This window comes from Lemur catta, chromosome 8 (assembly GCF_020740605.2).
Source record: "Lemur catta isolate mLemCat1 chromosome 8, mLemCat1.pri, whole genome shotgun sequence".
NCBI classification, from domain to species: Eukaryota; Metazoa; Chordata; class Mammalia; order Primates; family Lemuridae; genus Lemur; species Lemur catta.
The window spans coordinates 80,338,100-80,354,084 of record NC_059135.1 but is presented as its reverse complement, the minus strand read 5'-3'; the positions used below and the strand labels follow the sequence as shown (position 1 = coordinate 80,354,084).

General features: G+C 32.1%; 1 protein-coding gene across 1 annotated transcript in view; it reads right to left on the bottom strand.

The window, feature by feature from the left end:
• LRP1B (LDL receptor related protein 1B) overlaps nt 1-15,985 on the bottom strand; it is a 1,757,623-nt gene that overhangs the window by 318,431 nt on the left and 1,423,207 nt on the right. The window contains exons 42-43 of the mRNA XM_045559136.1: nt 13,766-13,955; nt 10,189-10,393 (exon numbers count right to left, since the gene is read on the bottom strand). Coding sequence (XP_045415092.1) covers nt 10,189-10,393; nt 13,766-13,955 — 395 coding nt within the window. The remainder of the gene's footprint in view (nt 1-10,188; nt 10,394-13,765; nt 13,956-15,985) is intronic.

Genomic DNA, 15,985 nt, shown 5'->3' with positions numbered 1-15,985 from the left:
AGGGATTCACCACCTCCTGATTGAAGAGCCCTTGGGCTCTGAATAAACATCAGAGATAGCCAGACAATAGTCACTACAGGCTTTGGGTGAGACTGGGTTGTCTTCAGGTGTGACCAGGTGCTGGTGGCCATGAAGGAGTGCCCATATCACCTCCTCCCCCAACTTCAGCAGCCCAGCACAGAGAGTGAGGGAAGAGAGTAAGAGTCTTTGCCTGGCAACTCAGGGAATTCTCCCTTATCTTACCCAAGTCCATCAAGATGGTACCACCAGGAGTCTGCAAGAGTCACAGCATTACTGGGTTTGGACCACCCTCAGTGCTGATATGGCTGCAGTGACCAAAGACTTAGATCACAACACTCAACTCCCTTTAATACCTGGAAATCCTTCTCAAGAAAGATGGGTTCAAACTAGCCCAAATTGAAAGATTAAAATAAATACCTAACTCTTTAATGCCCAGATATTGATGTACATCCACAAACTTCAAGAACACCCAGGAAAACATGACCTCACCAAACAAACTAAATAAAGTATAAGTGACCAATCCTGGAGTGATGGAGATATGTGACCTATCAGACAAAGAATTCAAAATAGCTGTCTTGAAGCAGCTCAATGAACTTCAAGATAATACAGAGAAGGAATTCAGAAGCTTATCTGAAAAATTTAATAAAGAGATTGAAATAGTAAAAAAAAAAAAAAAGTCAAGCACAAATTCTGGAGCTTAAGAATTCAATTGATAAACTGAGAAATGCATCAATGCATCAGTCTCTCAACAGTAGCATTGACCAAGCAGAAGAAAGAATTGCTGAGCTTGAAGACAGGCTATTTGAAAACACATAATCAGAATAGAAAAAAGAATAAATTAGAATGAAGCATGCCTACAAATAGCCTCAAAAGGGCAAATCTAAGAGTTATTGACCTTAAAGAGGAGATAGAGATTGCAGTAGAAATGTTATTCAAAAAAATAATAACAGAATATTTTAAACATAGAAAAAGATATCAATATTTAGGTACAGGAAGGCCATAGAACACCAAGCAGATATAACTCAAATAAGACTACCTCAAAGCATTTATAATCAAGTTCACTGATAAAGAAAAGGTCCTAAAGGAAGCAAGAAAAAAGAAGAAAGAACCTATAAAGGAGCTCCAATATGTCTGGCAGTAGACTTCTCAGTGGAAAACTTACAGGCCAGGAGAGAGTGGCAATATATATCCAAATTGTTGAAGGAGAAAAACTTAACCCTAGAATATTATATCCTGCAAAAATATCTTTGAAATTCCAGGGAGAAAGAAAGACTTTCCCAGACAAATGCTGAGAGATTCCATCAGCACCAGATCTGTCTTATAAGAAATGCTAACAGGAGTTCTTCGATCTGAAAGAAAATAATGTTAATGAACAATAGGAAATCATCTGAAGGTATAAAACTAACTGATAACAATAAGTACACAAATACATAATATTTCTGTAAGTGCAGTGCATAAACTATTTATATCTTGAGTAGAAAGCCTACAAGACAAATCTATCAAAATAGCTATAACAATTTTTTGAAAGATAGCATACAGAGATAAAATATATGGATGGAAACAACAAAAAGTTAAAAAGTGGGGATAGTGGGTGGGGATGGAGGTAAAGGGTAATATTTTTGTTAGATTTCTCTTGCTTGTTTATTGGTTTGTTTGTAAGCAGAGTTGTCATATGCTTAAAATAATTGGTTATAAAATGCTTTTCGAAAGCCCTTAAGTAAACCCAAATCAAAAAACCTACAACAGATACACAAAAATAAAAAGCAAGAAAGTAAAATACACTACCACAGAAAATCACTTTTAATAAAAGAAGACAGGAAGTAAGCAAGAAAGAGAGGAACACAAAACAAGCAGAAATCAAATAATAACATGGCAGTAGTACATCTTTACCTATCAATAACAACATTGAATGTGAATGGACTAAACTTTCTTATCAAAATACACAGAGTGGACAAATGGATAAAAAAAGTAAGTTCCAATCATATGTCATCTTCAAGAGACATACTTCATCTAGGAAGACATATCACCTATACAGACACACAAGACTGAAATAAAGTGGTGGAAAAAGATATGCCATGAACAGTTATGCCACAAAAGAAGTCTTAAAAAATTCAAAATTTGAAATTATATCAAGTATTTTCTCTGAATACAATGAAATAAACTAGAAATCAATAACAAAAGGAACATTGAAAAATATACAAACACATAGAAATTAAACAATATGCTCCTGAGTGGATCAATGAAGAGATTAAGAAGGAAATTTTAAAGTTTCTCAAAACAAATGAAAATGGAAACACAACATATCAAAACCTATGGGACATAGCAAAAGCAGTAATAAGAAGAAAGCCTATAGCAATAACAGCCTACATCAAAAAAGTAGAAAAGCTTCAAATAAACACCCTAATGAGGCACCTCAAAGAACTAGAAAAACAAGAGCAAACCAAACCCAGAGTTAGTAGAAGAAAAACAATAATAAGGATCAGAGTAGAAATAAATGAAATTGAAACAAAAAAATTACAAAAGATCAACAAAACAAAATGTTGATTATTTGAAAAGATAAAATTGACACTCCTTTAGCCAGACAAACAGAAAGAGAGAAGACCAAAATAAATAACATCAGAGATGAAAAAGGAGACATGACAACTGATACTATAGAAATCCAAAGAATCATTAGGAAGTACTATGAGTAGCCATATGCCAATAAATTGGAAAAACTAGAAGAAATGGATGAATTCCTAGATACATAGCAACATACCGAGATTGAACCAGGAAGAAATTCAAAACCTGAATAAACCAATAACAAGTAACAAGATAGAAGCAGTAATAAAAAGTCTTTCATCAAAGAAAGGCCCAGGTCTCGATGGCTTCACTGCTAAATTCTATTAGTACAAAGCATTCAAAGAAGAAATAATATCAATCCTGCTTAAACTACTCTAAAAAAAAAATTGAGGAGGAGGAAATACTCCCAACTCATTCTATGAGGCCTATACTACCCTGATACTAAAACCAGACAAAGACAACAAAAAAGGAAAACTATATACCAATATCCTGATGAACATAGAGGCAAAAGTCATCAATAAAATATTAGCATAATTAAATTTAACAGCACAACAAAAGATTATTCTCCTTGATCAAGTGGATTCATCCCATGGATGCAAGGATGGTTCAACATATATAAATCAATCATTGTGATACATCATATCAACAGAATGAAGGACAAAAACCATATGATCATTTCAATTGATGCTGAATAAGCTTTCAATAAAATTCAATATCCCTTCATGATGAAAACTCAAAAAACTGGGTATAGAATTAATTTACCTCAACATTATAAAAGCCATATATGACAGAACCACAGTAAGTATCATACTGAATGGGAAAAAACTGAAAATGTTTCCTCTAAGATCTGGAACAGATAAGGATGCCCACTTTTACCACTATTATTCAACATAGTACTGGAAGTTCTAGCTAGAGGAATCAGACAAGGGAAAGAAATAATGAGCTTCCAAATTGGAAAGGAAAGAATCAAATTATCCTTGTTTGCAGATAATATGATCTTGTATCTAGAGAAAACTAAAGACTCTACAAAAAAAAGAAACTATTAGAACTGATAAACAAATTTAGTAAAGTTGCAGGATACAAAATCAATGTATGAAAATCAGTAACATTTCTATATGCCAATAGTAAACAATCTGAAAGAGAAACAAGGAAAGTATTACCATTTATAATAGCTACAAAAATAATATACCTAGAAATAAATTTAGCCAAAGAAGTGTAAGATCTCTACAATGAAAACTATAAAACGTTAATGAAAGAAATTGAAGAGGACATAAAATAATATAAAGATATTCCATGCTCATGGATTGTAAGAATCAATATTGTTAAAATGTCCATACTACCCAAAGAAATCAACAGATGCAATGCAATCCCCACCAAAACACCAATGACATTCTTCAGAGAAATAGAAAAAAATAATCCTAAAATTTATATGGAATCACAAAAGATCCAGAAGAGCCAACGCCTTCCTAAGCAAAAATAATAAGATTGGAGGAATCACATTACCTTACTTCAAATTATATTTAATACTACAGAACTGTAGTAACCAAAACCGCATGATACTGGCATAAAAACAGAGGCATAGACCAATGGAACAGAACAGAGAACCCAGAAATAAATCCATGCATCTATAGTTAACTTTTTTCCAACAAAGTTACCAGAACATATAATTAGTAAAGAACAGTCTCTTCAATAAATGGTGCTGGGAAAACTAGATATCCTTATGCCAAAGAATGAAACCAGACCCTTATCTCTCACCATATACAAAAATCAAATCAAAATGTATTAATGACTTAAATCTAAAACCTAAAATTATAAAACTACTAAAAAAAAAAAAACTGGAGACAATTTTCAGGACATTGGTCTGGGCAAGGACTTCTTCAGTAATACCCCCAAAGCACAAGCAACCCAGGCAAAATTGGATAAATGGGATCACCTCAAGCTAGAAAGCTTCTACATAGCAAAAGAAACAATCAACAAAGGGAAGAGATAACCCACAGAATGGTAGAAAATATTTGAAAACTACCCACCTGACAAGGGACTAATAATTAGAATCTATAAGAAGCTGTAAGAACTCAATAGGAAAAAATCAAATAATCCAATTAAAAATAGGCAAAGGATCTGAATAGACATTTTTCAAAAGAAGACATACAAATGACCAACAGGTATTTGAAAGAATGCTCAACATCATTAGCCATCTGAGAAATACAAATCAAAACTATAGTGAGATATCATCCCAATTAAAATGGCTTTTATCAAAAAGACAGGCAACAAGACATGCTATGAGGATGTGAAAAAAACTGTTGGTGGGAATGTAAATTAGTGCAACCACCATGAAGAACAGTATGGAGGCTCCTCAAATAATGAAAATAGAACTACCATGTGACCCAGCAATCCCATTGCTGGGTATATATCCAAAGGACAGGAAATCAGTATATCAAAAAGATATGTGCACTCCCATGTTTACTGCAGCATTATTTTCAATAGCCAAGATTAGGAACAGACCTAAGTTTCCATCAACAGATGAGTGGCTAAAGAAATTGTGGTATATATACACAATGGAATATTATACAGCCACACACAAAAATAAAATCCTGCCATTTGCAACAGCATGGATGAGACTGGAGAACATTATGTCAAATGAAATAAGCCAAGCATAGAAAAACAAATTCCACATGTTCTTACTCATTTGGTAGCTAAATATTAAAAACTATCGATCCCATGGAGACAGAGTATAATGAGGTTACCAGAGGTTGGAAAGGGTAGCAGGGAGGGGGGTGGATAAAGTGGGGATGGTTAATGGACGCAAAACTATAGTTAGGTAGCTAGATAGAATGGACAATATTTGATAACACACAAAGTGACTATAATCAACAATAAGTTAGGACATACTTTAAAATGACTATAAGAGTGGAATTGGAATGTTCCTAACACAAAGAAATGGTAAATGCCTGAGGTGATGGATATCCCAATTACGCTTATTTAATTAATTCACATTGTAAGCCTGTATCAAAACATCACATGTACCTTATAATGCTATACAACTATTATTTACCCATAACAATTAAACATTTAAAAACCACATTTTTTCTGGTTTATTTTTTGTTGTGTGAAAGGATCTGTTTCTCCCATTTACTGGTTAGCAGTAGGTTATATGATATTACTAAGATAAACTAAATGATTTATAAATAGTGTATCAGCATTTTCCAAATCTCTGTAAACACTTTAGGGTCATGACACACCATGTTAAAAAATGGTTTTCTAATCCAAACAAAGCTAAATATTGTGTTTCATTCTGAACATTCATAACATTCATGAGCACACTAAATGCTTTACGATGTAATAAATGATTATCAGATTTTGTTTAAAATATATTTTTGAAAATGCCCAGTATTACTAAATCAGGAAAATGTACATTGAAACCACCTTGAGATACCACCTTACCAACCTTAATAGCTGAAAACGATAGATCTTGACATTGATCCAGTGAAAAGGGAATGCTTATACTCTGTTGGTGGGAATATAAACTTGTACAACCACTATGGAAAGAAGTATGGAGATTCCTCAAAGAACTAAAAGTAGACCTACCATTCGATCCAGCAATCCCACTACTTGGATATCTACCCAAAGGAAAAGAAGTCATATCCAAAAGACACCTGCACTCGTAAGTTTATTGCAGCACAATTCACAATTGGAAAGATATGGAATCAACCAAAGTGCCCACCAACTGATGAGTGGATAAAGAAAATGTGGCATATATGTACCATGGACTACTACTAAACCATAAAAAGGAATGAAGTAATGTCTTTCACAACAACTTGGAAGGAATTGGAAGCCATTATCCTAAGTGAAATATCCCAGAAACGGAAAAAAAATACTCCTTGTACTCACTAGTAAGTCAGAGCTAAATGATAGGTATACAGGCCACAGAGAGTGGTACAATGAACAGTGGAGACTGAGGAGGGGGAGGGGTGAAGGGATCAAAAATTACCTCTTGTGTACAATGTACACTGTTTGGGTGACAGGTACACTAAAAGCCGTGACTTCACCACTGTACAAATCATCCATGTAACAAAAAACTGCTTGTGCACCCTAAATCTATTAAAATAAAAAGCAGGTAAAACACAGCTTTGAAAATGTATTTGACCACTGGTTAATTCCTATGGATATTCAAAAGGAACATGCTCTTCAAACACACTTTGGGAGAACTGTGTCATGATACTGAGTTTGGGACACACAATGCTTATATTTACAAGAATATCTCCACACTTTAAAATCAATTAACTTTAATATAGGTTGCTTCTTTTTCATTAAAGGCACTTTTGCTCAAATATCCCGGATTGTAATGTCCAGTTTCCTTCTAATTGGTTCACTACCTTGGAGATATTTAATGTCTCTGCTCTTGCAATTGCTTTCTAATATTATTTGCCTTATCCAAAGTTATAAAATACATAATTAATCAAAGGAATGTTCTTTTCTGAAATTTTTACTTCTCTGGACACTCTTTTCTACTGCATTGCTTCAGTATTTTTTGACTTTATATGTTGAACAATGTTTTGCATCTCTTCATATTTTTACAGTATTTTAAATCTTTCATAAACTATTTAAATCTTTATAACTGTACTTTCTACTTTCTAAATATCATTCTTTTTAGCCCTAAAGTTTTAACCTGTCACACATTTCTGCAGTGCCTTGTATAGTGCATTCCAAAATATAAAAATAAAACTTATTCTGTTGGTTTGAAGACCTATCTAAAAAATAAAATATGAATTGAGTGGATACATATCAAATATATTAGTATGATTACCCAAGGGGAACAAAAGAGGAGTTGGAAAGATTAAGTAAAGATTAAAGATTAAAATATTGAGAACTATCTTTGAAATGTCAATAATTTATTCTGGTGTTGTTAACCATTCTTGAATGAACTTATCTTTTATCTCTTCAACTAGATATGAGGGCAGGGAACAATTTTTTTAGCCTTTTGAATTCACAATGACTTCTACTAATTTTCACAAAATTGGAGAACATCACATTTGTGTTGATTTTAGCTGTCATTTGTTTTTATACCTAAATTAATTATAAAGTATAAGGGCTTTATGAGACTTGGTAATGTTCATGCAATTAGTTAATACCAAAAGTAAGACTTCAATTCAATATTCCATTACAAGTACAGTTTTAGAGAATTAACTTCCAACTTTCCATTATAGTATTTATATTGTAAACTTCAATGATAATTAGAGTACATGAATCTAACAAACATTAACTGCAAATCTGAATACATAAACATTTTGTTTTTTCCTTTCCTAATTGCACCATTTGACACACATCTAAACAATGGGTACATCCAGACATGAAGGTGAAAAGGAATACTGAAAGCAAAGCGAAAATCTTTGTGTAACTCAGGCCATTGGAGAGGTGCTCTGATATCTGTCTAAACCTCTGGAATCTCTATTAAACAGTTTTAGACACAAAGCTGTGATAAATATCCTTACAGTGGTAGCAGGGTAAAATGCTGACCTTCCTCTTTGAAAGAGCTTTGATGACACATTTTCAGATAATTAACTTGTCCTGGCATACTAGAGAAGAATATATAAAGAGCATTTCAAGAAGAATGTGCAGAAACTGTGTCTTTATTAAAGCACAGTTTTAAAGGGGACAATGTGTCTCTTAGAGCTGTATGCTCTTCTCCATTTTCCTCTCTGTTTCATTATGGTTGTTAAAATGTGTATCCAAATACTGTGATATGTGCTGACAAGTTATGGATCTTACTTTGTAAATGAATAAATCTACTTGGTTTATTAGGTATTAATAAATTAGTAGAACTTCAGAATTTACTATGTATAGTCTCATATTCAGCAATTAATTAAAATACTGTACAAAGTACATGTGTGTAACATATTAAAGCTATGTGAGGAACAAGGGGAAAACAAATTTACTGGAAGTTGCAAAGCATGCGGAAGTGGCCATGCATTGTACTGTTAGTTGGGTCCATTTTTCTAAATGAAAATGCTTTGAAGTTAAGCATGCTGGTTGAAAGCACAAGCTCTGAGTAAGACCACCAAGGGTAGAATTGTATTTCTGCTACTTATGTGACTAGGTGTTCATGAGTTACTACTCAACTTCTTTGTGCCTCATTTTCTTCAGCAGTAAAATGGGGAGCATCACAACACTTATCATATGGGAGGGCTATAAAAAATGAAATAAAAAGGGCTTAACACATTACCTAGAGCACAATTAGCATACAATGACTGTCAGCTAGTATGGTGATTAGAATGTTGATATAATACTTGAAAGTCTTAGAAAGTCTTTACAAAATCTTTAAAACAGATAATAAATAGTCCCTAGATTAAATTTTGGAAAAATATTAAAGAATTTTAAAAAATATATTGCTCATTTTTAATAAAAATTTGAACTTTCAAATTAATTAGAATGCATATGAAGATAAAGATAAGGTAATCTAGATGCATGTGAGAATGTAATAAACTTTGAAATCATTTTCCAATATTTGGGCCCAACCAGAAAAGCCTATCTTTGTCGTGCTTTGGACAAGGATGAGGGATAGAGAATAGGAATCAAATCTAGGTGCATTTCTTAAAATGTCAGAACAAATCCTTTAAATTATATTAAGTAATCTTCTTACTGGATCACCTAGAGTAACTATAGTTACAACACATGAGAGTAGATAAGAACAATGAAGTGTTATTATGAAGAGTTACAAAAGCATTTTCTGTAACAGGACATAATAGAAAATAACACCACATTAAGACAACAATTTACCTAATCATCTTTTCTTTTAAAAAATTATTATTTTAAAATTATTATTTTATTTCAAAATATTAAGGAGGTACAAGCGTTTTTATTATATGGCTGAATAGTATAATGCTGAAGTCAGGGCTTTTAGTGTACCTATCACCAGAATAGTGTTCATTGTACCTCGTAGGGAAGTTTTTATTCCTCACCCAGATCTAACCCTCCTGAATCATGAGCTTTCCCAGGCACCAAAGGCAGCTACTCCTCATAGGACAAGAGAAGATTCTAGAATTTTACCATTCTTCAGGCCCTATATACCTGCTTTAAATGTTCTCTAGGGGTAGCATAATGACTCTTCTAACATTTCATTTGAAATTCAGAGAAAAGAGACAAAATCAAGTGATTAGAGTGGGCCTGACTCCTCTCTTCAGAGCTTCTTAGGTTGCTTTGAGGACCCAAACACAGAGGGTCATTTCATTCTTTGTTAATTTTCTTTTATCCTGGAGCAACTAATCAAATTTATTTCACATTTTAAAGAATTATAAATAACAGTGAAGCATACGCAGATCACTCTAACAATTCCAGTTCCATTAATAACTAGGAGGTAATTAGCTATTGTTTCTCCAGAATAAAGTTTATGAGTTGAGCTGTCTCTATGGTACCTAATGCACTTGAAAAAAGTTTTCAAATATTATTCACAGTTTTCTTTGCACTGAATAGATTAGTTATTCAACTGAATTGGTTCAAACAATTAGCTATTTTAAAGTTCCTTGATATGAATATTTTACAAAGCATAAGGCATATATTTTTCAAATATATCATTGTATAAATCTATTATTAGGAAATTCTTAGTTAACTTACAAATCTCTGGGATCCATCATATTCACATCTTTCGATTTTTCCCAGGCTGCCGTCTGAGAAATACAACTTTTCCGCACGGTGGTCAATGGTGAGTCCATTTGGAGTGAGTATGTCTGTACTGATCACCACTTGAGCATTTTTCCCAGTCAGGGTAGATCTCATGATACTTGGATGCTGCTCATTCCAGTTGGTCCAAAACATTAAACTAATTCAAATGAAAATTGCAATTATAAATAAAAATTTTCATCAAAAGAAAAAATATTCATAGAATCATGGCAATACCAAGCTATTTAAAAGAAGCAAAATTATTTGTCTTATATTTTATGACCTTAATAAAATCTGGTAATAAAAGAGATATGCATATTATATTTGCATCTATATTTTGCCTAGACTCTTAAATGAAAGCTAGAACCTATTTCTGAAAAACAATTATCCTGTGTATTTCTTCAAATGATAATTTACTTAAATCAAGTTAGTTTGATGCAGAAGGAGGATTTATTTATCAAGAACAAAACAGTGATCTCAAGTTTTCTATGAACTGCAAATATACCCTAACATATTAAGGTCACATTTCAGCTGATCCAGAATGATCATTTTGGACATCATTCTTATCCTAAGTACATTTCTTTCTCAATTGATGAAAATAAAAATCTCCATTCCAGTTTTGTTTTTTAAATCTTATGTTCTCTTTTATATGTGTTTTAGAGATATATTAATAAATTTAATAAACTTCTATATTTCAATGTTTTTCTCTCTTAGTGTGATTTTTTAAAATAAATTATAATATTCCTTCTAAAATTCAAGGGGTGAATCTCAAATCCTTAAACATAATATCTGTTCCTTATAGATTCTCATGTATAATAATTTAAAGGCAATTTAGGATTATAGTCAACAAAATTATTCAAAATGTGGTTTTTCAGTATTTTGTAAAAACTTATTACTACACAATATTAAAATTCACAAAAAATTTTTTTCTACTTGCTAATTTAAAGTATAACCCACACCCATTGAGGAATGCTGGGTAATCTATGCTCTTTGTTAAAATATTTCCTTATTATTTTCATCTGTTCTGTGGGACATGAAAGTATTCTAAGTGAGTAAGTGTCAGAAATATTTTGTTCTATGAATAAGTAAATTTGCAAAAAAGCCAAAAGGGGCAATCCATTTTCTTAAATTGTCAGCAGTTTTATCCATAAATGGTGACTTTTACAATGAAAATTCAATTAATTAAAACATTTTGACATTTATACATATAATGTGAGATATTAAATACATAATTTATCTATAACATTTTCCCATATTGTTGGCTTTTGAATAAGAGAATTTTAGAGGTACTAATGTTCCTTTCATTTCACCTCTTCATTTCATAGATAAAAAAACAGAGAGAGGCCCAGAGAGCTTCAGTAATTAAAGTTTGTACAAATAGCTAGTAAGTGAACCAAGTTTTGAACTATAGTATACTAAGTTTCATTTAGAATTTAGAATTGTATTTTAAAATTTCTGTTAATAAACTAACATAAAATGGTGATTTAAATGTATCAGTGATACATATATAATGATAAAAATGCCTTTTTATGTTTTAAACTTTAATTACAAATAATTTTTCAATTAAAATATTTTTGATGTGTTTACTTCTAATTTACAGTACACTACATACAAAATGAAAATGTAAATTTTGGCTTATATAATAAATAACAATAAGATCAATCACATCAATTAAAACATATATAACATCATGATTATGTTCATTTTCCTTATGTTTATTTCAAAATTGGCTTATAAATTCCTTTGAACAATTCTTTTATTCTTACTGCAGGACATTTACTATTGTCCTGAGATTCTTCCGGTGACCTGTGAGGATAGATGTATCTGAGCCAACATAACACTGGATAGTGACAGGGCAATGGTGTGAGCGGAGAAGGCCTGTGTCCATCTGAACTAACAGTCACTTGAGCGACATGAAAAGTCATTACATCTCTCAACCTTAAGAGTTTCCATGGATAAGATGAAAGTGTTCAGTTAAGTGGATTAAATCTGATCTCACTTCTAGCTCTGTAAAAGTATCCAGATTTACAACTATTTTCACACTGAGTAATTTATGTAGTCCTTTCTTCTGACAAGTGGTCAGGGTCAGTGATTAACTGTCATTGCGTTTTATTCTTCAGTTTTCTTTCATCATGTCTAAAAAGAGCTCTTCTATTTCTGCTCAGTGAAGGCCAGAGTGGACTGATTTGTGTTTATTTGTTCCATTTAAAAACAAAAATGAATTGCTAATTGTTAACAAACAATCTTACCAAATTGTATAAGTGTGAAACTCCATAGATATATATTTTTTGTGCTTTGCTCTTCAGTTTTCTATATAACTGCTTTCTTTATGGCATCCCTCCAACACAACTTTTTTTCTACTTTGTTTTTATTCATGCAATAAGTTGCCTCTTGTCATGAACTCTGTATAAGTATCATTTTAAAAGTCTTCACAATATATCATAAAACAGATGTAGAATACTTAGACTATTTTAACGTACCTAATGCTGAAAATATAGCTGTACACAAAGATTTTTTATTGTTGCTGCTGTTTTCTTTTATATTTCAATTAGAGAGATACCTAGTTGTTAAAATTAGTTGATTAAAATGAAAACACATCTTCTAAGCTTCAATATGTTAATAGTTTTATTAAAATTTATAATTCACATCAGCTATGTATTAATGTCTTCTTAATATGCCTTTTCTAGCATAATATTATTTCTATTTTCTCTTTCATCATTTAAAATTGTTTTTACTGGATCTCTCATGGAGATGACACCTGTCATTTAAAGAGTTCAAATTTTAAATATTCCAGTGTTCTCTATTCTGTTCCATTGATCTGTGCATCTGTTTTTAAACCAGTACCTAGCTGTTTTGGTTACTGTAGCCTTGTACTATAATTTGATGTGTGATGTGTAATGCGTAATGTGTAAAGTGATGCCTCCAGTTTTGTTCCTTTTGGTCAGGATTGCTTTGGCTATTCAGGATATTTTTGGTTCCATATGAATTTTAGGATTGTTTTTTTCTAATTCTGTAAAAAGTGACATTGGTAATTTGATAGGAATTGTGTTGCATTTGTAGATTGCTGTGGGCAGTATGATCATTTTAATCATATTCATTCTTCCCATCCATGAGCATGGGATGTTTTTCTATTTGTTTGTATCAGTGATTTGTAGTTCTCCTTGTAGGGATTGTTCACCCTCTTGGTTAAATGTATTCCCAGGTAATTTTTTTGTGTGTGTAGCTATTGTAAATGGGATTGCCCTCTTGATTTGATTCTCAGCTTGATTGTTATAGGTGTGCAGAAATGCTACTGATTTTTGTACATTGATTTTGTACCCTGAAACTTTGCTGAAGTCATTTATAAAATCTAGGAACCTTTTCGAGGAGTCTTTTTTCAGATTTTTATGCTCTTACATTAAAAAATTTTAAGAATTATGAAAAGAAAACTTCACAGAAAACTTTCATTTTTAAAGTTAATTCTCTTTAAAATTAACATAGTGTGACAGTCTTTTGACTGCTAGTGAAGGAATAAAAATGCACTGTTTCTTACTTTTGACATTCATCCAAGGCTAGCACATGTGGGTGGTCGTCCTCTGACATGGTTATGACTGCTTCCCTGTCAAACGCTCCAGGCCGACTTTGGTCCACTGTGTGTCTGGTGATGGATGAGGTGGTGGAGCTGGTCCAGTACAGTGTATCCCAGGCTCTGTGATAGGCAAGTCCTTCCACAGAACCCACATCTGATGGGGGAAGAAGAAGAGTAAATTTACATCTTTATTTACAATAAAACATGGATTCTGGGCAGAAAAGGCATTTAAGATATATACATATACCTGTTGTTTTATCAACCATTTCTCCACAAACTGTCCAAAATAAAAGCATAATAATTGTGGTGCCTATAATTGGTAGCTGATTACACACAGCAAAATGTAACTGTGAAATGGTATATAGGTCATGGGAGAAGTTTTTGCAAAAAAATCACTAAAGACTTAATCTTCTTAGCAAATAAACAAACAAAAATACCCCCCACAATTAAATAATTGCCTTTTATTTAGGAAAATAGTGACTGACTCTCTGTAACTTAATTAATTTTCAAAAAGTATCCAGCATACAACAATTTAGAGATACATTTGAAAATCATATGTCAGCAATAGCATTTAGGTGCAATCATAAGTTTTCTCTTAGTACTATATATCTGGAGATACCCAAGAAAGGCAAACACATCAAAAAACACAGCAGTAGTAAAAAGCCAAACTCCATCTCCCTACTTGCAACTATCAAACAATGATAGATAATGTTTTAATAAGTTAATGTGGCAAATTCTTTGATTCTATTCAACTAATGAGATATAAAAACAAAACATGGAAAAACAAAATTAATTACCAAATAAGGCATGCCTTAAATGTCAGAAAAAGATAATGATAGTACACAGATCCTAACACATGAAAGTTACAAGGTGAAAAAACAAAAGTAATTATTTCTTAAAATTGTGTTCCCAATGTCTAGGATAACAAAGTAGCTGTTTTATTTTTTACAGATATACTTTGAGTACCTCTTTAAGTATAACCAAATTATTACAGTTTTCCTTCATGTTATCTCTTTTCTTCAGAATTATTATTCTTAACATGTTTAATTTAACAAAGGATATATACACCTTTGTGATACTAAGAAATTAACATTATAACAGAGCTTTTCTCTTATTTTTTTTCTCAAGGAATCTCTGAAAGGAATTATTCAGATTTTATAAAAATAGGTAGATGAAAAAAGCTGTTTCCAGGTTTAAGATGTGTAATATTTAATTTGGGGAGCCAATACGATTTTTGTAGGAATGCAAAAGAGTAATTAAAGCTTTTGAATTAGGTTTCTTTTATGTCATTAAATTTTTGTCATTTGTTCCTTTTTCTACATGCAACACAGAAGATCCAATAATAATATGACTGATAGCTACTATTTATTGGATACTGTCTATCTTCTAGAAATAGTACAGACTACTTTGCATACATCATTTTATTTTATGTATAGATCTACTCTGTGAAGTTTGTTTCATTGTTTAAGAAGGAAACTCAAACTGATGTTACAGGACTGATAATATTAAAACAAGATTTTTACCCCAGGTTCACCTGCTTCCAAAAGCTTATGTCCTTAACAGCACCACTATCTGGAAATGGGTTGATAGCACCTATTATTTATTTTCAATCTATACCAAACTGGAAACAAATAATTCATTAGTCTTAACCTGTTTGACTCTGGGAAAATTGTATAACCAGTAATTTACCATGAATAAGCTTCCTCTCACAGTCATCAAAACAGTTTACAGGGAGTTAATGGGGGTGATTAGTGTGGAAACCTAGGCCAGAGATGATGGAAGAAAAATTATGAAACATAATCATAATAAAATCAGTTAAGCATGGGTAGGATGTGGATAAAGATATTTCAGTTATTAATAAATAAATCATTTTTCCACTGTATTTGTTGCACTTCCAAATTATTTCAGAAATGCAGTTAACTCTATTAGTATTTTCAGGATTACATTCCTTTCATCATTCACAAATAGAATGAGAAATGGCATAGTTCTGAAAAAATTCAAGCAAATAAGAATCATTCATCCATCCTCATTCTGAGTCTTCCTTTCCAGTGACTTTGACAGATGTTCCTCTGGGTCACTTTATCCTGCCATTGCAGGAAGAAACTACTTGGTATCATCACTGAGGTATGGCAAATGCTTCATTTCTATGGTTGACATAATTCCAGGGTTATTAGACCACACAAC